This window comes from Aquila chrysaetos, chromosome 11 (genome assembly GCF_900496995.4).
Source record: "Aquila chrysaetos chrysaetos chromosome 11, bAquChr1.4, whole genome shotgun sequence".
Taxonomy (NCBI): Eukaryota; Metazoa; Chordata; class Aves; order Accipitriformes; family Accipitridae; genus Aquila; species Aquila chrysaetos.
The window spans coordinates 19,401,562-19,422,704 of record NC_044014.1 but is presented as its reverse complement, the minus strand read 5'-3'; the positions used below and the strand labels follow the sequence as shown (position 1 = coordinate 19,422,704).

The 21,143-nt window shown below is 35.5% G+C and overlaps 1 protein-coding gene across 10 annotated transcripts in view; it reads left to right on the top strand.

Annotated features, from left to right (window-relative positions):
- HECTD2 (HECT domain E3 ubiquitin protein ligase 2) overlaps positions 1-17,071 on the top strand; it is a 42,049-nt gene extending 24,978 nt beyond the window's left edge. The window contains exons 12-21 of one of the 10 annotated variants that reach the window (XM_030030805.2): positions 192-299; positions 2,166-2,298; positions 6,622-6,710; positions 7,828-7,986; positions 8,441-8,515; positions 9,519-9,606; positions 9,864-9,970; positions 11,175-11,290; positions 11,911-12,054; positions 14,490-17,071. In XM_030030805.2, coding sequence (XP_029886665.1) covers positions 192-299; positions 2,166-2,298; positions 6,622-6,710; positions 7,828-7,986; positions 8,441-8,515; positions 9,519-9,606; positions 9,864-9,970; positions 11,175-11,290; positions 11,911-12,054; positions 14,490-14,610 — 1,140 coding nt within the window. In that variant the 3' untranslated portion in view covers positions 14,611-17,071. Of the gene's footprint in view, positions 1-191; positions 300-1,045; positions 2,299-2,823; positions 4,781-6,621; positions 6,711-7,827; positions 7,987-8,440; positions 8,516-9,518; positions 9,607-9,863; positions 9,971-11,174; positions 11,291-11,910; positions 12,055-14,489 lie in introns of those variants that run through there. The other 9 variants (XR_003925792.2, XR_003925794.2, XR_003925793.2 and 6 more) reach the window with 9 other exon arrangements.
- The last annotated feature ends 4,072 nt before the right edge of the window (positions 17,072-21,143 follow it).

The window sequence follows — 21,143 nt, the reverse complement described above, 5'->3', positions numbered from 1 at the left end:
ATATGCTGTAAATGCTATCTGCAGTAGAAAAGAAATTGCTCTCCATCTCTTAGAAGATATTGAAGCAGCTATCGTATTAGGGTAATGTCTTTAATGCAAGATACTAAGGACTTTTTACATTTAACAAGTGTGGCACTTCATTTTTTAAATAAAGGTACTGCATGTGTGATGTTTCTTTTTCATTCAACTAGCAAAGCCTTGTGGATAAAGTCTCTCGCAGACAGAAACCTGACATGAATATGTTGTTCCTAAATGTGAAAGTGAGGAGGACACACCTTGTTAGTGATTCACTTGATGAGGTAACAAAAAATCTGATTAAATGGTGTGTTGCTGCAGAATAGCTATTGCACTTAGATTTCAGTTTGGTAAGTCATATTTAAATCTGTCTGTGCTAAGAGATTGGGAATATAACTGTCTAATACTAAATAAAAAGAACTGAAATACTGTCACAATAGCAGTGCTGCAGAATGGATTGGGTTAGACATTCTGAACTTTATTTTCTGCCCTCATACTGCTCCATAGCTAGGCCCATAATAAACATACATGTTCACATGCCACGCGGTATGTATTTGTGTCTGCCATTTTTGTCTTAAGAATAGAGTGCATAATTATCAGGTTATGTAGAACTTGGTTCCATGATAGGAGCATGAATAGTAAGTGACTAATCACTAATGAGTTTGTTCTGTTCTAATTCTTGGAATACTTTTATTCTTTTCCTTCACTAACTTCTCCGTCCTATAAGAATTATTTTAGGCTTTCTTTTCTTAAGTTCTTATCTTGATTTTAACTAATTCATCACATCATTAAATGTAACTTTTCCTTTTTTAGAAATGAAAGAGATGTGTCCATTAAAGTAGGCAATTCTTCAGTATCCACTGAACCTTGCTAATTAACTTCATTTAATGAAATCTCGTTCCCTGCTCTTTCTCAACACCAAAAACAGGCTGATGATGTTGAAAAATAAGTCCAAGTAGTGAAAACAAGGCAAAACAAATTCAGATTACTCATGTTCAGAAAATACAAGTTTAAACTTTTTTTTTCCTAGATTAAAGCCTGTCCATTTCGGCCTTCTCTTCTAAGATAGAAGAAATATGAGTGGTAATACTGCTTTCTTTCAGGCATTGTAGGGGTTTTTTTACCACACTGAAATAACCAAGAGCAACTTCAAGAGTTCTGATAGCCAAAATATTCTCCTATTTATTTTTGATGTTTTCTTCTGCCCATCTCAGGGATGAGTAAGAATGTATAATATTATCCATATTCTCAAAAGTGTGGGAAATGGAAGGTAGAGGAAAGATGTGTTATTTGTATTTCAAATTTAAAAAAATTAATTTGCAAGGGAAAATCACTTCAGCTAATAGGTAGTTTGTATCAAATAATAGTTATAAAATTTGTGCAACAGGAATTTACTTGAGCAGCTAACAACATAGAAATTATTTTAGCACGTGCATTTTCCTGACTGGTTTAAACACTTTCTCTGGACCTGGCTAGTAATTAATGATTTAAAGAAAAATTGTACAGGGACTTGATCTGAAAGATCACTGCTGATTGTGAAAGGCTGTAATCTAATTCTTTGCAGGTCTTTTGCATACCTGGATGAGCTGTCTCTTAGGACAAAGGAATGAAAAGAGCTTCTTACCGTTATCTAAAAAAAACAGTTTTACAAAACAGCTGATACTTGCTGGCAGGTATCTTATGCTGAACAGAACGGTGTCCAAATATTGAAAGTTTTAGCTACCTCCTTATTTCTAAATATCTCTAAAGGATGTCTAATTCTTTTTTTTTTTTAATCTATCATTTCTTCCTGGCAGAATGTCTTCTGTGTAGGTAAAAATTATATAAGTCCAAAATATTTCAGACAGTCTCAGTTCATTGTATCTAGTAGCTTATTAAAAGTCTGTTTGCGTACCACCTAGCTTCTTTTCAATCCTAGAGAGTGGCACCATATGCAAGGTAGTTGATGATGTCAAGTAGTCATGATTGTTTTGCTTTTGCTATTCAATCATTGTTTTAATATAGTTTTGACCTATTAGTAGGAGATGAAGCAAATTACTAGTTTAAACAAAGCAAGAGTGGTAGAGACAGAGAGACATGTTCTCTATGGCTAGAGGTAGCGACAGTATGTTAAATCTCCTTTTTCTTCTTCCCTACCTGTTTTGCAATAGCTAGCAAGGAAGAGGGCAGATCTGAAAAAGAAGTTGAAAGTCACATTTGTAGGGGAAGCTGGTCTTGATATGGGTGGCCTGACAAAAGAATGGTTTCTTCTTCTGATTCGCCAGATTTTTCACCCAGATTATGGTGAGTCCTCATAAATGTTCTTAAGTACAACATGAAATTTTGTTCATTTTAAATTATCAAAACAGTGATGGATAAGAATTCTTCATTAAGCTAGTATTAGGCAGACCAGTTACTAACTGAAGTAAAAACAAAAGCAGGCAAGTTAGAATTGTATATAGATGAGAAGAAGTTTTGGCATAGAGGAAGGTGGAAGAGAGTGGGAAGTACTTGAATAGCTTTGAAGATACTGGCTCTTGACAAGGAGGTTCAAGCATTGCTGAAAAACTGAGATTTTACTTCAGTAGTATGGCAAAATTAGAGGGTCAACAAATCTCTGAGAAATGGAAAGGTTTAGAATTAAAATCAGGATTCAGCTTATTAAGGCTTTAGTCATGCTAAAACTTGTTTCGGAAACTGGAGGCTCAATGTTTATGGTTTGTTAGTATACCTAGGCTAGTGAGCATATTGGATACGAAGCAGAGGGATTCAAGACTAGCAGTAGATTTTCCTAGAAGTTCTTCCTCTGATATATCTGTGTTGTTACAGTGTTTCCATCTCTATCCAGAGACAGGATCTTGATTTACCTCTCAGCAGATGGGAGAAGTCCATCAACTCTTTTATGGAGTAGGACAAGGATAATTTATATCTGTTATAATTCAAATGGAATAGGGCCTTTGAAAAGGTTGTTCCTATTTCTCTTATGAGTAGAAAACTCATAAGAGTTTTCTATGAGTGTTAGTGAATTGCTAGACCTACTAACAAGCTAAGAAGAATAAGCAAAAGCTATGCAAGCCATTGAAACACTGACACTTGTCTGCTCTTGGAAATATTCTAGAATTCACACATGTACATGTGTGAATCCATGTGTTTGGATTTAAGTACAAGTTTCTTCCATGTAGCTTTATGTTGTTTGGTTGCAATTGGAATATGATATTCCTGCTCCAAAATAGGAACATAGCAGCCTCTGAAGTAGATGGTCTAGCAAATATTCAAGTGGAGATAAGGCCAAATATATTTGTCACCTGCCATCCTTGCCTCTTTCTTCTCATGCTGTATTTTCTGTTTTTACACTGCCCTCAGCTGTCTTCATATTGCTAGTTTAGGGAGTTTTCCTGGTTTTCGTAAGTAGCTACAGTTGGATGCTGTTACTGTGCTCAGTTCTGGCAAACTGCTGACTCTGGCCTCCTGCATATCAGTGGTTTCCATTTGCACTGATAGTTTCATTGATGCACTGACAGACACTGATAGTGTCTGCAAGTTCTAGCACTGTTTCTGTGATTAGTATAGGTAGAGGTTAGTTCTTACTTTAATCTTTGTCATCATATATTCTGTTTGGGGTATCTGTGTGGCCAGTATTCTTAAAGTGGTCTGAGATGCTCTCAGGAGAGAAAGGTCTTTCAGTGAGGTGCAGAGACAGTAGCAGATGTGAGACTGAATGAAATAGCCTGCCTCTGCTGTTACCAGGACCCGTGAGCCCATAATGATATTTGCAGGCCCAAGAGGTAAAAAAGGGAAGATTTTTTTGAGTAAACAGGAGACTGGAAGACCTGAATGAGCATTCATAAACAAGCAGTTCAAGCTTTTTTTGCTGTAGATGGATCTGGGTGGGGTTTTTCCACCACTCTAATGTTTCTCAAATAAGTCAGCTTTCTTCAGCTGTGTGTGGATACATTACTGATGTTATAATGGGTTAAAGTGTTCCCAGGCTGGCTTTTAAATTAGAAGCATTGATTTCCGGGGACTTCAGCATAACACCTGATAGTTATTGGTAGAATGCAAGAGCTTGTCTGTCTTTGCCTGGAAGTGTTCATGTCACTTAAATGCATGGTCCTCTGTTGTTTATAGGACTCCTTCTAAAGGTCAAGAGTTTTAAGTCATAAATATGTCCTCTAATCTGCTGAGATCATTATTTGCCTACAGCCCTTTTTCTAGTAAAAAGGGGTCTGTGTGGAGACATGACTTTTGGTGATAACAACCTTAATAGGAAACAAAGTATTCTGGAGAAAGTGTTCTGTAAGTTTGACAGTTCTGTTAGTAAAAATGTGTTGTCAGCAGAGCTTGGTAACTGATGAGTTTGGAAACATTCAAGAGTAATTTTTTTTTTCACCAGCTCTGGCAGGCTTCCTCGCTTTAAAGTGTAAATTCTTTCATTGATACGACTGTCAGCAAAGTGTGGGAGGAGTTCAGAAATGTTCTTGTCCCTTGGAAAGGGACTGTATACTCTGCTGTCTTTAATGTTTAAGTTGCAAATAATATATATCAGAAGCTTGGAAGGAAAAACAGGAAAGCATCACTGTTGTTACCCTTTCCAGGTTAGCTGATCCTGCAGATTTAACCCCTGAAATTAAAGAACTCCCAGTTAACTCAGTTGTCTGCCCTTCTATGTGTGTTACGATGCTTTCTTCATCTCAGTGTGGACAATTAATAAATGGGATTTGAGACTGTCGTGGTTTAACCCCAGCCAGCAACTAAGCACCCTACAGCCACTCAGTCATTTTTCCCCACCCCCCAGTGGGATGGGGGAGAGAATCAGAAGAGAAAAGGTAAAACTCATGGGCTGAGATAAGAACAGTTTAACAGAACAGAAAGGAAGAAATTAATAATGATGATAATAACAATAATAAAATGACAATAATAATAATAAAAGGATTGGAATATACAAAACAAGTGATGCACAATGCAATTTCTCACCACTTGCTGACCAATGCCCAGTTAGTTCCCAAGCAGAGATCCCCCCAGGCCAACTCCAGCCAGCTTATATACTGGGCATGACATCACATGGTATGGAATACCCCTTTGGCCAGTTTGGGTCAGCCGCCCTGGCTGTGTCCCCTCCCAACTTCTTGTGCCCCTCCAGCCTTCTTGCTGGCTGGGCAGGAGAAGCTGAACAATCCTTGACTTAGTCTAAAGACTACTTAGCAACAACTGAAAACATCAGTGTGTTATCAACATTCTTCTCATACTGAATCCAAGACATAACACTATACCAGCTACTAGAAAGAAAATTAACTCCATCCCACCTGAAACCAGGACAGAGACCTATTTTGTTTCAGCATCACTGCTATCTTTCAGTATGTGAACCTTGCTCTGCCTTAGATGCAACTGTTCTGTTGCTTCTGGTAAAGGCACTGTCTAAACCTTTTGTGATGAGCACCTTTTTGAGCTAAAGTTCAAAAGATAAAGTTAGATTGTTCAGGAGGGGGCGGGGGGGGGGAATATGAAGGCAGAGTTTTACCTATGCATTTTCATAAGAACTAGATGTCCCTGACACATCAGTTGAATTTTTATTCTTTTTTTAATCCAAAGGAGACTGATTTTTCATTTAAATATTATTTTTCCCCAGTTTCATCTTCAAACACAGATACTGTGAGCTACCATGTACAAGATGTCCTTAGACCTATTTAGTGCTTTGGTTTGTACACTGACTGTGGAAACAATAATTGTTGGCCCATTCAATCCCAACAAATTGAAACCAGTCATCATGTTTTATCCAATTTACTTCTGCATTGCTGAAGTTAATTTCAGTGTTAGTGCACACTTAACTAGAGTGTGTCTTGCTTCTCTGACCAATACTTCCTAGGCATCTTAAAGCTGTTATGTGATTTCATTACATAGGTTTTTACTTTCTATCACTCTTTAAAACAGAATGATCCATACCTGATGCAAATAGCAGTCAAACTAGTCTATAGTCGTGGTATCAGTAGGATCTAGACGTCATTTAGACCAGTGAGTGACTTTTTTAGAGTATTTGTGGTTTGGGGATTTTTTTTTTAACTTCACTGATAGAATTTTTTGACTGAAAATATGGAACATACCCCTTTGCTGCTAGTGTGTGTATGTAAGATAAACCTTTTACAGTTTTCTATTCAGAGAAGGTGAAGCTTATGGTATTTGTGTCATGGGATTCGTGCCAGCATTGTTAAAGATTGTCATCTGCTGTTGACCCAGGAAGGGAGGAAGAAATGGGTTTACATTGCAGCAGGAAAACTTTTTGTTAGACAGTTCATGTTTCTGGCTGTACAGATGATGAAGTACGGTGAAGAAACAGATTGCACTGAGACAGTGCAGAATATCCACGACTGGAGGCATTGAAGAGCACATTGCACCAGCACCCAAGAGCGCTGGTGAACTTGGGCCTGCTTTGAGCTTGGCACTGCCCTTGGTGGTCCTTGCCCAAGCATGTGCAGGCTCCTGCTGTGGGTGGGAAGACGGGGCTGAGAACAACCATGGAGATACAGGCACTCCTAGCAGCACTTTTAAGGGTGCGTATGTGAGAAGGTGAGGTTTTGTATGACTTCTTATTGAAGCTCAGGCTTTGTAAAGGCCACTGTTCCTGTCCTGCAGGCATGTTCGCCTACCACAAGGACTCACACTGCCATTGGTTCAGCAGCTTTAAGTGCGATAACTATTCTGAATTCCGATTGGTTGGAGCTGTATCCTTTTATGTCCACTAGACGGTGCTAAACAAGCAGCCATTCAATGAGTTGGTACGGGCATGAAATAAAGCATTGATTAAAGCTCATTCAGATGTTGTATATACAAGTGTGTTCCATTTTAAGTGTATAAAAAGGATGTCATTCAAGCAAGTGAACTAAAAATAGGAAGAAAATGGTGGTATGTGGGTATGTGGTGCATTTTACAGTCAGAAAATACTAGAATTAATATTAAATGTGCAACTTTTTGTGTATAAGTTGTAATTAAGTTGTAAATTTTTATCTACGTACACCCTTACACCTCTGAGTTTCATTCAGTAAACATAAATGAGCCCGTATGCATTAATATTTTGTTTAAGTCCCCATTGATCAGTGGGGTGTTGGGTTTTTTTTTTTAACTGAATGGAAGCCACATGCTATTTTGAGCATAAGTTTATTTCCTAGGTTTTCTGTTGTGCTCATTTATGAAGTCCTCAGAAAAATGGTTTATGATAATATATGCTTATAACTCCACTAAGATGAGATGATGATGTCCCCATATTACTGATTGCAGTTGGACCAGATGATTGTTGTAGGTCTCTTCCAACTGAACTATTCTATTCTAGTGAGAAGCTGAATTGTGAACTGGATTCTTCTGATTTTTGGTATCATTTCAAATTTCTTTCACGAGATACACTTAAATATGCTAGCTGATGAGCTGTAGTGCCAGTACAGGTTGTCTTTATGCTTCTAGATTTATTTTAAAGAAAAATTGCTATATTGAAGTCTCTCTAGAATTTTTGGATTAAAAATATATATCTACAATTCTCTTTAAAAACTTTTTTCATAACAATACTTTGGAACAATTGATCCTAGGAATGCTTGTGTAGAATATTATGGTGAAGATTCTCAAGTGTTCTGTCAATGTGCATCATATGACCATTTTAACTACTACTTTTAAAAAACTGCATTTAAAATTATCAGTCAAAAAAAACTTAAATAATTTCCATTGCTTCTGTTTGTTTAGCATGTATTGGAGTATGCTGAGTAAAGTCTTAAAATATTTTTTCCAAGTTACTTAAAATACTATCTATAATAAGGATGTGTGGGGTTTGCCCTTAACATTTGACACGTATAGCTTATGGGACTTGCTGTATATAATAGCATCACATTGGATATTCGTTTCCCACCTTGCTGTTACAAGAAATTATTGAGTCCTCCCATTGTTCCCTGTGATCACAACACACTTGTAGGCATCTGTGATGTCACATTAGGTGACCTGTTTCAGATTATGCCCGTAAGTATTATGTTTTTTTAAAAGGCTAAATTACTGATTTAAAACCTGTTTTATTTGTATTTAATGCTTGAATTATAAACTGTTTCAAAACAGCCTTTTTTTCAGCACAGGTTGATAAAGTCTCCTGTTGAAAACAGAAATTGTCCATGTTTTCTAGCATGGCAGAATTATTGTTGATCTCTTTGAAGTTAGAATACCAAAATCCAATATGAGCATTCTAGACACATTTTCCGTAGTAGAAAGAAAAATGTAACCATTTATACTGAAATAAAAATAAATAAATATATATATACACACATATTAATTAAGCAGTGAGTTTTTCTTTGTGCACTCATTCTGAACATACAGCTTTTTCCAAGATACTTTCTATATAAAGTAATGATTCTGGCATGTCCTTGCAAAGTACATCACTTAGTTTTGTAGATTTTCTAAAGAGTTTTTACTCATTTTATAGGAACTGGCTCATGGACTAAGTGAACTTCTATCCTATGAAGGCAATGTCGAAGAGGATTTTTACTCAACCTTTCAGGTCATTAAATACACAACTATAAGTGATTCTCAAACTCGTTCAGTAATTTTTACCAATGTTTCTGCAACGGAGTGGCCTACTACTGTGTGATTGCTGATTGTTTGGAATATAACTGCGTGGGCATTAAAGCTTGCTTCAAGACCAGTCTAGTCCTGGGGCATCAGGGCTTACAAAGACTGGCTCCATTACAGGGCTTTAAGCCGTTGTCCTCTGGCAGTGTAGACGGATCTGAATGCTGGCTGCCAGGGTCGCATGGCCATCCACCGGTGCATTTCCAGCTCTTTGCTTGCTCTGACAACCATCACCTTGCAATTGGTGACCTGGTTTGTGGAATTCATCTGGCTGCAGAACAGTCCCTTTTCTGTCTAACCCAGATGCTAGTCAAAGCTTACTCTGGTTATTTTATACACTTTGTCCAGCAAATCGCACTTGAACAATAGCTTGTTCAAGTTACGGTAGTTTTGCCTGACCTGTATGTCTAACTGCTACTTTAGCGAAGAAAGCCTTTTTCATTTATTCATTGTTTTAGAACACATACTAGTTGGTAAAATTTCATGCTGGTTTATGGATGTGTATTGGACTAGTATTGACCTTCTTTTCCTCAGCTTTGAATTACATTATTGTCAGACCATATGAGAATTTTTGTAAAGCAGGTACTTTAGAGTTCCTAGGTGAGCTACAGTGAAACAAAACCTTCTTAACAATTTAGGAGCATCAAATACAATTCTTTTCTATGAAAAACTCTGTGGCTCCAGAGCCTGCAGGTCAGTTTGATGTACCACTTTGTAAAAGGGTTAGTTTTTCTACTTTGAATACCAATTTCTTGAGCAATTTGTTGAAAATTGTGGTATTTAACTTTTAAAAACCCCACAACCCTCAGGATTACAGGATGTGCTAAAGAGAGAGACAGGGGAAATACATGAAGTAATAAATACAAGCTTTGTAATTTGTGAGTATATGAATGTATTTTTCAGTATTGACCTTGACTCCTCTTTTTCTCCAGGTTTTTCAGGAAGAATTTGGTGTTATAAAATCTTACAACTTAAAGCCAAATGGAGATAAAATTCCAGTCACAAATCAGAATAGGAAAGGTACTTCAATACGTATTAACTACACATATTTGGTAGATTTAAGTTTGCCCCTTTTTTTCCTTCTTATAAACCTAGGTTTTCTTTAACAAAATGTGCAAATTAAATTACTGTATTCCTTTCTGTTATGCCCACCAATTTAATAGCATCTAGAACGAAATGCATTCATTTTCCTTAGTTCAGTACAATTTGAGAGAGCACAACAAATGATTATTTGAAATTATTATGATGTAACAAAATAAAATGTTTTTCTTTTTTAGAATATGTGCAGCTCTATGTTGATTTTCTTCTCAACAAATCAATTTACAAACAATTTGCAGCTTTCTATTATGGATTTCATAGTGTCTGTGCTTCATATGCATTACTGGTAAGAATAAAATGAAACATAACTCTTCTGTTTCAAATATGTGACAATGACTTATCTAAATTAAACAAATTACTCTGGATGATTTTAGGATTTGTGAAGAATCTTGATTAATCAATGTAGTTGATTAATCCAACATAAGCAGAAGAAATTAAGCAGGTAATCAGCTGTGCTCTGTAGCGTTCCATTGAAAACAGATAAATAAAGCTCCACAAGTTAGGTTTATCAGTATGCATTCACAGACACTTCTCAGGCTCTTGTGTGAATGTTTGCAAGGATCCTCTGTATTCCCTACAGTCATGAGCAGCAGAGCAACTATGTCTGTATGCTCTTGAATGACTCCTCTGAAAACACCTATTACTTTTTGTGGGAAGAACACTCAATGAGGTTGAGATTAAACATTCTTCCATATTCAGTCCTGTTTGGCTGTTGGAATGCCTTTTGTAATTTACATCATCCCATGTGCAGTAAGAAGAGAAAGAAGAGGCAATTATAACTTGCATGAGATTTTCATCATTCCTGTGAAATTAGCCAAGTATGACAGACTTGCAGCAAAGTGAGATGTGACTAACTGCAAGGAAGGTTCTGGAAGGAGATTAAAAATCCATTGAAATGCTGTGACATACTTTCATGCGATTTAATGATGTTGTAGTAAATGAATAAGTAGGTTCTGCAGGTGTAAGTTTAGCAGTTGTTAAAACGGTTTATTGTTATATGTATTTGCTTTGCACAGCAGTGTGTACAACTAAGAGTCAAGTTCTGTCAGCCACTGCTACTCATCAACCTCCATTGGGACTTTTCAGTGTAAATGAAATGGAAGTTGTAACCAAAATTGAGATCAAAACCCTCCCTCCGAATTCCATACATACAAACTTAATTTTCTTCCTGTCCCATTTGTAATCTAATCAGATGACAAGCAAGTCAATGTAATAAATGCAAGAATGAAAAAGAAGTGAGGAATGAAAGAAATACACTAAAATACAATGTTATCCAGTGATTTGCTTTTTACTATATATAGTAGTAAGAGATTCTTCAAAGTATGAGGAATTCATTTTTCTATAAAACAGTATGTATCTAGGTTATAGATTCATATTGAATGATACTGTTAGTTTTTCTATAATGCCAAAAGAAACATTTAATTTGAATCTAGTAGCATCATTTCTCATCTTTTAAAAAAATTAAATATTTTATCCTTAATTTCTGGCAGCTACTTCGTCCAGAAGAGGTTGAAATTCTTGTCTGTGGCAGTCCTGAACTGGATATGTCCGCTTTACAGCGAAGTACCCAATATGAGGGCTACCAAAAAACTGATCTCACTATACGGTAGGCTTAATTTTTTTCATTCTAATTACCGAGTTTAAAAACATCATAGAATGGTAGACTGTTGGGATTAATCTCTTTAAGGATAATCTGAGAATGATTGAAGTTTTAAAAATGTATTTCCAAATAAGACAAAGGCACTATTAAATTATCTAAGTAGGAAGAGTTAGATCCTGTTGCTGAATACCTTTAGAAGGTTATGATCAGATTGAAATGGAGATAGCTTAAAAAGAGTAGCCTGAAATCCTGCGTAGTGAAATCTGAGTCTTTATTTTTATTATCCAATCTTCTAAACATGCTTTTTCTCTTCCAATTCTATTTGATACTAAGGACATTTATATTAGGGAGTAGAAGGCATTTATATTTTTATAGAAAAGTGGGTTTGGGCATCATTTGACAAGACATCATTCCAAAATTCATAAAACATTGTAGTTGTCAAGTCCTTAGGAATTTATTTAACCTTGCAAATTAGAATACTACTGATGTCCTATATATTACATTAATTAAATTCTCAGTAAGTAATGTTCATTATGCAGTACTTGCAGTTGTATTATTATCCTTGTACTGTTTTGTTGTGATATTGTATCTTACACCATTTTCTTCTCCCTCTGCCCGGAACGTAGATACTTTTGGGATGTAGTACTTGGATTTTCTCTTGACCTTCAAAAGAAGCTGCTACATTTTGCCACAGGAAGTGATAGAGTACCTGTGGGAGGAATGGCTGATTTGAATTTCAAGATTTCAAAGAGTGAAACATCCACTAATTGGTAAGTAGTTTTCTGGGGTTTTAAATTTTTTTGTTATGTTAAGTAGTTTTCTAGATTATTAAAAATTTTTGTTAAATTATTTCATGAAAGCCCTTATCACTCTTGCATATCTTTTTAAAGAAGAAGATAATGTATAAGAAACTGCATGGACTCCTTTAGTTTGTCTTCAAAATGTGATTATACCCATTAATTGATTGCATAAATTTTGCATGTGAGCATCTAATACAAAATTGATTCTCCAGTAAGTGTTTACATTTGAGGCCAGGAATTCTTTATAGAGATTTCTTACATGTTTTCAATTCAAATAAATTATTTGTTTAATTGTTCCTAACATGACAGCTGAGCTAATGAAAATATACCGTGAATCACCATGATTTTTTCTGAATTCGTTGAGTCTGTCATGTATAGCAGCCCCTGCAGTTGCAGAAAATGCTTATGTTCTTTCTTGATGGTCTAAATAAGAATTTTAACATGTATGGCTGAGAAGATGTAGCATTCCTTTACAGTCACTGGTGAGTAAGTGTATGGTTGATACAGAGGTTGCTGAGAAGAAATAGGAACGAAGCAGCCTTGTAATTTCATTGTGAAGGTTAAATTGTTCACACCAAGTTCTTATGTTTCTGGTGGTGTTTTATTTTGTATTGAATTGACTTGAGAAATTCCACATACCTTCCAGCTAGTATTTTCCTTCTCAAGATTGGAGAAAGTCAGTTTAAATAATTTGGAAAGCTGTATAGAAAAGCTTACTGCTAAGCAGTAATTGCTGCTAAGCAGTAATTACTGGCTTGACCTAGATTCTCAGACATTTAGGGTAATCAAAATGCCTAAATGGAACTATATTTTTAAAGTCAAAATTTTGTTGGGTTTTCTGTGGAGAGCTGAATTAAATGCGTAAACAAAATTAATTTGTTTGGTTTTTTTTAATTTGGTTTATCTCATTCCTGTGGTATTTCTAATGCTTTATTCAATGAGCTAATAACTGGTTCCTGTAACATGTCAAAGGAACATTAGGATCTGATGAAAAATGAAGAAAAATCAGTCAACATTGAATCTCTGTTTAAGTTCATTCTCCTGTAAATTGTTCATTTTCTTAAAAGTGGAAAATGTATTTTTAAATAGTGTGCATTTTAAAATTATGTAGGTCTGTGTTTTGCAAGATAATTGTTGCAGTCAGACTGCCTGTGCATAGATGAATGTAGACATGCTGGCATTGCATTGCCCACACAATAGGATCAAAAAATATAACAGCAGTGAAAATTGCCAAATTAATATCTTGTTTCCCAACTTTCCAAATTCTGAAGCACATGACTCCAGTCTGATTAGCGGATCTTTACATGTTTAAAGGGTGGGGAAGGGAGAAGTAGCTTGAGTTTCCAGATCTGGGGGGATTCCACCCCCTTTTCAAGAATGTTTGCTAATGACCAAACGCCAAGCTGCTGCCATTCAAAAGACTAAGGGCTTCAGTGAAAACAGAACTAGGGAGCTTTTGAGTCACATACTAAAATTTAACTTTGAAGTGTCCAAGTTTTAGAAATTTTTCAGTGTGTTGGGTTAATTCCAAATGTCAGGTTGAGCTTCAGCTCATTGTCTTTCTCCTCTCTCCCCGCAAAGTAATCAGTTGCAGGACAAGTCTGTATCCTCAGCGCTGTCCTGCGTGTCACTTGAGAACATAAAGGGCAAGAAGATCCTGTAGCTTCTTATTGCCTGTGGCAGTGAGGCAGGATGTTAGTAGTATCTCATACTGGTGGCAAAACAAGGGCTTCCGCTACTGAAGAACAGTTCTCATCAAACTACTCCGTTCTATTAAGGAGCAGAGTTTCCACTGTTTCAGTCAGGCAATCCAAAGAGGTACCTGCAATATATACTTAAACTCAGCTCTCAGAAGAAACTTGCAACTGAAAGTGTGGGTATGGCTAAGACCAAACTTGTGAACTGTTGTTTTTCCAGGGCTTTGGTCAGCTCCTCAGTGCTCTGCACTGAGGCATATGTCTGTAAGGATGTATTTTTACTGAGTTCTGTATCCTTACAGTAACTGTGGTTCATCTAGATGCCTCTACCTACTGCAGGACCCACCTTCCTTCTTCATGTTGTGGATTCTGATTATATCCACATTTTGTATTTAGAGGAAAACTGGTTTTGAAGTCATGTGGTACCTGGAGTTTACAAAACCTGGAAGGAGATGTTTCCAACTTAACAAAAAAAGAAAGGCAGGGAGGGAGTTGCAGGCAAACAAATTCGCCTGAGGTGCATGTGACCAACAGTGGTGTTATGTGTTCAACAGAACTTAAACCAACAACATAATTAGGATAAATGTTCCTTTTACAGGTTTTCTTATTTAAGTAATGTTTAACTGAAAATGTGTAGGCAGTTGGCAGTGCTCTGCTTCCATTGTATTATTAAATGTGTTTTGTTGGCGTTTTTTTAAATTATTTCAGGTTACCTGTGGCCCATACCTGCTTCAACCAGCTTTGTCTCCCTCCTTACAAGAACAAGAAGGAACTGAAGCAAAAGTTGATCATTGGAATTTCAAATGCAGAGGGTTTTGGTCTAGAATAAAATGAAATACTTCAAGAACAGCATTTTTATGTAGCATTCACTCTCTTCTAATTGTGCCTTTAAGCTTTTTGTTATGTCTGTTGATACTGTGCCAGTCTTAGCCAACTTAAATATTTTTTTTAATTAAATATGAATTATATGTTTTTTTCCTGAATGGCAATATGTTTACTGCTTGCTTTGTCACAGAAAGTAGCTTTCTTCATACAAAAAGCTAGTCTATTTGATAAACACAACCCAACTAATTTCTAAGTTCTAGTTTGTTTCTGTTTTTTCTTAATAGCACTTTATCATTAATCATAATTCCTTTACATCGCAGGTATCCCACTGGGAGATAATATACAGAATATTTCTTTATTAGCTGATCCCAGTGGTAGAATGTTTTCAATTAACCTGAATAATAGAAAAAAATATAACATACAGCATGTAGCCATATTTTCACAAAGGCAAATAGGAATTTTAGTCTTTATAAAATGTATGCAGTTTTAATATTCTGGTTTTCATTCTCAATGAAACAGGCTGTCTAAGAAGCATGTAAATAACTGCCTGTGAACAAATAGGGTTTTGATAGTGCCATTTACTGCTAAAAAATTATTTTTTATGAATAACAGGTTTTAGGTGTTCTATATTCAGCTTTTACACTTGACTGTACAAGAGCGCTAAAAGGTACTTTTTTCAGCTTGAGGGGATTCAAGTTCAAACTACAGGTATTAAGCAACTTGTATGTTCATTCTTTGACAGCAAACTAACCAGATCTACTGTAGCGTTATAGTAAACACAACTAGATATTGAAAATAAATTCCACGTATGGTGAAATATTTCAGGAAAAGAATTAAGTCCACAACACATGGAGAACTGATATAGTGTATCATGCTATCTTTTTTTCCAGCAACTTTGTTGAAAGTCTTAAGTAAGCTGTGACAAAAGTGAATACAGTAACATTTCAGAAGAAAGTTGAAAGTTTGGTTAACTTGAAGGCCAGCATTTAAAGACAATGTTTTGTGGTTTTCACTGCACAAACTACATGAAAAGAATTCTTGGTATGCCTGCCCTGAGTTAGTAAATTAGGAGCTGGAAAAGAAATTTGTTCTAAAATGCAGATGTAATTAGAAGTCTGGGTTTTATGCATTGTATGGAAAGAATTTATCAGCATGCAGTATAGTATTTTTTTTTTAAATGAATAGCTACTGTGTGTTCTATAGATTTTTCTTTCAGCTGAATGAGGCCCAGATTGTTCAAGACACTTTGGCATCTGTCAGCTTTCCCCATTGACTTCTGCTGGGGCATGGATGCTTACATATCTTGTAGTGTCTGTACTCAATTACTTATTTGCAATACAAGTAAAATATTATATTATTCTTGTTTTCCCTGTCTGTATTATTTACATACAACCAACAGATTTACACATGATGAACAAATTAATCTGCCTAATCCATAATTTCAAAGCTGTTGTGGATTTTCTTCAGTAGCTAAGTGTAAATTTTATTTTATTCTATTTCCTAGAGAAGGTACTGGTGATTTTACTGTTTTAGTAAAGCAGAGATAAATGGTAGGATATTTTAAAATATTTGGCACTGTATTCATTGTGCTCTCCTTGAAACCAGTAATAAAATTTCCATTTATTTTGGCCTGGAACAAAACTAGGTTAGCACAGAGAGTGTTAAAAGCAGCATTTCGAACCTGTGCATTTTACATTGTTTCTCCCAAATGGAGATTTTAAAATAAATCTTAATTTACAGGATTTCAGATGTTAAGAAATTAATTAAACTTTCACCATTGCACTGAATGAACAAGATAGCTTCAAGCAATGTCAGATTTCTAGCAGCTGAATGTGGATGTAGGTAAGAAATCAGGAAACAAACACCTCCCCCAGTTCCCTTTTCTAAAATTGGATTTGTGGAAGGTTGTCTTAGGAATAAGTAGCTACACAGTTTATCTGAATGAAAACATGGCAAATTAGCCAAAATATTTTTTTATGGCTTAAGCCCAATTTTAATAACTATTTATCTATTATTGTTAAAATAAAAGCTTTATCTTCTTATTTTCACTGAATTGCACTTTGCCTTGGGTTTAGGTTTATTTATTGAAGCTTTTTTGATTTACTGTGTAATATTACCTCAGAATTCTAAAAAGGCTATTGTATTTGCATCAGTTTTTAAATAAGATTGTCATTCAATGACATTTTATATATTTCCTGATGTTGATAAATTAAATAGTAAATTTTGTATTTGTTAAATGAAAGCATTGCACTGTATTTATGAAATAAGCCTCTGATCATTTTAGAACTTTTCCTCAATGATGTTTTGTTGTTCTTTTGTCTTGCCCTGTAATCCAGCAAATCTTTTTTTATCTCCATCATTGTTTTGTACCGTACAAAGGAAATCTGGTTTGTATAAACTTGTTCATTACTAAGTATCTATTTTTATGTATTAAAATTGTGCAGTCATTAAATCAAATATTTCAATTTCTGTCTTGACTTGTTTAATTTCAGATTTTGAAAACTGATCATAATGGGTTTAAAAATATGATCAACTTATCTGCTTTTGTCTTATTTTTCTTTTGAAAAGTTTTTTTTACAGTAACAGTTTCGCTAAAACATTGCATGGCTCACTGAAAAAGAAACTGAGTTTCAACTACCAGACATACACCCAGCAGTATATTCCATGTTTATAGTCAAAATTACAGGTGTTCTAGTGCATGCCATGGTGTAATAATGCTGTAAAATAGCATGGATCCTGAACTTAATTTTCCTTATTTTTTATTTCCTCAGTTGCAAGATTACTTGGAGGTACAAGGAGAGACAAAGCTAAGCTATTGTATGTTTTATCTTTTTCTGAATAATTTTAACATTAAAATTGGGAGGGGCAGGTAACAAGAACATCATCCTTTCTCCTGGACACAGGTCCTGATCACAGGACTAATACCTGACCAGATTCAAACTTGCTTCTTGTCTCCTTTGTACCACTCAAGTTACCTACAGGTGGCAGCAAAGATGAGGATTGAAACCACTTAATTAGATGTCAGACTTTCCTCTTAACTAACAGTAGATATTGTAAATACAGTAATGAAGAAAAAAGTTATAAATGTATATCACAAATAATTTCAGATTCACAAAATCAGCGAATATAAATTGGCTTCTAGCAAGTATGTGGAGGAGGGAGAAGCAGTTGCTTCTGTCTAGCATTGGGTTTTGAAAAAGTCTTCTCTTTCCATGGAGAGTTCCCTAGTGTGTTATTGGGATCAGTGAGAGACTCTGCCAAAGACTCAAAGAGAGGAGATTGATTGTTACTGATCTCTGAATAGTCAATAGCTCAAGACTGATATTTAGAAAGAGGTTAGAAAACCTAGCTTGCTTTGTCCTGCTCCAACTAGGGATCAGATGGCTAGTGCTGGGGCTTAAAACTGAAATGCAGTATTTCCTTTTGATTTTTTGGCCAAAAGTGGTGAGATTCCTTCTTTGTAGTTGGTAGTGGTACTGGCTGACTTGCTCCAAAAGCAAATGCTGAATCTGTTGTTATTTTTCATAGCTGTGGTATTTAATATTCTTTCAGAATCCTTCCCTGAAAAAACTGAAATATCTTAAAGGTCCCTCAAAGCCTTTGTTTTCATGTCCTGACTGGCAGATTGTAAGAGCATGTGTTTTTCCTTCTAGAGCACCTAGTTCTTTTCCAATAAAATTTCTTTTTTTGTTTGGGTCAAGTAATTTTCCATTCTACTTGGATTTTTTTTTTTTTTTTTTTTTTTAGGATCTGTGCTGTTGTAAGTGTTGTAGGAAAATAATAACAGGATGGCTTGGACTGCTACAGCTGTTTCACTTGTGTTAGAAATGTTCTAATTCATAGTCAGGTGGGTTTTGTTGTTAAATTAATGAGAACAAATGGTCCCCCAGAGATCTGCACCTTTCAAATTGTTAATTAAATTTGTATTAAAGTCTTTAAACTGCAATGGCTTTATGTAAAATATAACAGGGGAACAGGTATGGCAAGGGTTATTATAGTTTGATACAGTTAGTGTGTTCATAACTGTAGAATGTAGAATATTTGATTCAAAAATAATTTGTTTTATGAACTACATTTAGGAAAGAACTCTGAGGTCAAGGAAGATGGAGAGATGTCTCTGAGGATCTGGTAGAGTAGTTGCTCATTAAATTCTGGAAGGGTGGGAGAAGTTCACATAAGTTGGGCAGTACCTAACATAAGTTCAGTTCTGGTTTCTTCTGCAGGGTTAAATGTTAAATAATACCTATACGTGTAAGAATAGGATATATACACTAAGGATTTTGTGCGTGTTTCAGGAGTTTTATGTTTTACCACAGCAAGGCTTCATTTACCGTTTTTCTTTTTGGCATCAGTTTTTATTATATGATATTTGTAGTGAGTGATGAATAGGTTTTTACTTTCTGATGCACTATTTTCTTCCCATGAGAGTTGTCCTAGATTATGTAGATGTATGATGGTCAGGTTTAATTTACGGGCTTCTTGTTTATATGGTGATTTAACTCTATAGCATGCTTTCATATTAACCGGGAGAAATGCATCTGTTCTCACAGAGTTCTTAGTATCTTTACGCTAGCATCTCTGGCTGCCACCACACTATGGATAATAACAATCCAGCCTCTGCTGGCCTCTGTAGGCATTATCAGAACAGAACTATTTGTAACTATGTGTAAGTTAATTCAAACCATCTTGTCAATGAGTGAGTTTACTCTATATACATTCAATCTCTTTGCTGTAGCGGAGAGCTAGAATATTCATTTATTTTGCTATTCATTTCATGTCAGTAGTGAAGGGCGGGAACTGTGTTCTGTCCCCTGGAAATTCAATCCAGCTGGATATAAAGTAGCCAAAGCACAGTCATTTTGAAAACAGTGTGGTTTAAACTCAAACATACGAGTCTTGATTTTGGTTGTCTTGTAGTGATTTTATGTAACCTCACACACCGTATTTTCAAGGACTGTGGTGGTAGCATGTATACTGCTTGAGGGTTTTAATAGTTGGCCTTGATTAGTAGGAGGGAATGGGTAGATGGGCCAGTAACATATGCCACTGTGAGCAGAGAAGGCACTTAATTTTGTCATCTCACACATCTACTTTAGAGAGGGATCTTTTCCCAAATATTTCTGGATTCCAAGATGGAGGAGTATCCCGCTCAGATTTTAAAATTCCCTGATAAGACATGTTCTGTGAAACTAAATGCATCATACTGATTCTTAAACATTTCCCTTCATTAGTAGAAAAATTGATTAAACATGGCAGATAAATGACCTATGTAAAATAGAGATGAGCACAGGAAAAATTTGGTTAGTAGTGGAAGAGGAAAATCTACTTTCTTATACAGTAGTTCTGTAGAATTGCTTTTGAGTTGCAGAAATCTAATTTTATTCCTTTAACTGATGAGGTTTAATTATTCTAGTGAATCATAGAGAGTTTAAGAGCTGAAATTATTTTTGTTTAATTCAATCACCATGTTAGATAAAGCTAAAACTTGAGTGAACTGTAATATTTTCCCATGTGCGCCTCTGTATAGTGCTTACTGCATTGTCTAATTGTACTGAAATCAATAAAATGTTCTGCAGCACTTTTCTTTCGGAATTCTAACTTTTGTGGCAATTTTTACAGTGAAAGAAAAGTTTTCCCAAGCATGGAAAGCACGTGGTATTCATTCAAACTGAAGCTTTTAAAGTAATAACATAATTTGTTTCTGTTGCATATAAACAATCTCATTGTATTTTGGTTTGGGTGGTATTATTTTAGGATTCAGAATCTATTCAATGTCCTATTTCTGTGTATTGATTGAAATGCATTAAGCAATTATCTCAAATGGCACATTCTGGAAGGTGAAAACTCTATTTGCAGTAGCCTGTGCTACTGGAGGTGACTATAAATCTGTGAAGAGGATTCCAAGTTAATAATTTCTTACTTTGCTCTATTAGTTGCCAGATAGGGGCTGAAATCTCCTGGGATGTTACAACCAAGCTGTGTTTGAATTACCTAGGGGATGTTTGCTTTCATCCTGTTGACCATCTCCTAGCCCATGCTTGCCCAGTTTCTACTGGTGCTGGGTTTCACATGCTTACAGATTTTTTAAAATGTATTTCTTACACTGAAATATTCAATACCCATGAAGTCTTCCTTTCAAAAAGTGAACTCTATTTCTTCAATAAGCTATGATGTTAGCCAAGAACTCACACGTACAGAACTAAAATCTCAATGAAGTTAGTTTAGAAGACCCAGTTTTATTTTCCTATACTTGATTTTAAGAGTTAAACATCATCCTATAATCATAGCTGTTCAGGCAGCATCAACTCAGCTATGCTGACAGCTGTGTCTTCTGTTCCTCACTCCCTGGTTTTTTGTGTAAACTACTGTAAGCATTTAAACAAAATGTGAGAGATGCAATAGGAGTAAGTTTTTATATTAAAGTGATAGTGTTGGAATTTTTGGAGCTCTTTGCTTGATTTCCCATCCCCATGTCCTAGCTGTTATGTTTTTCATTTGTGACTGTTTGCAACGGGTACACTGCAATTGTGAATCTGA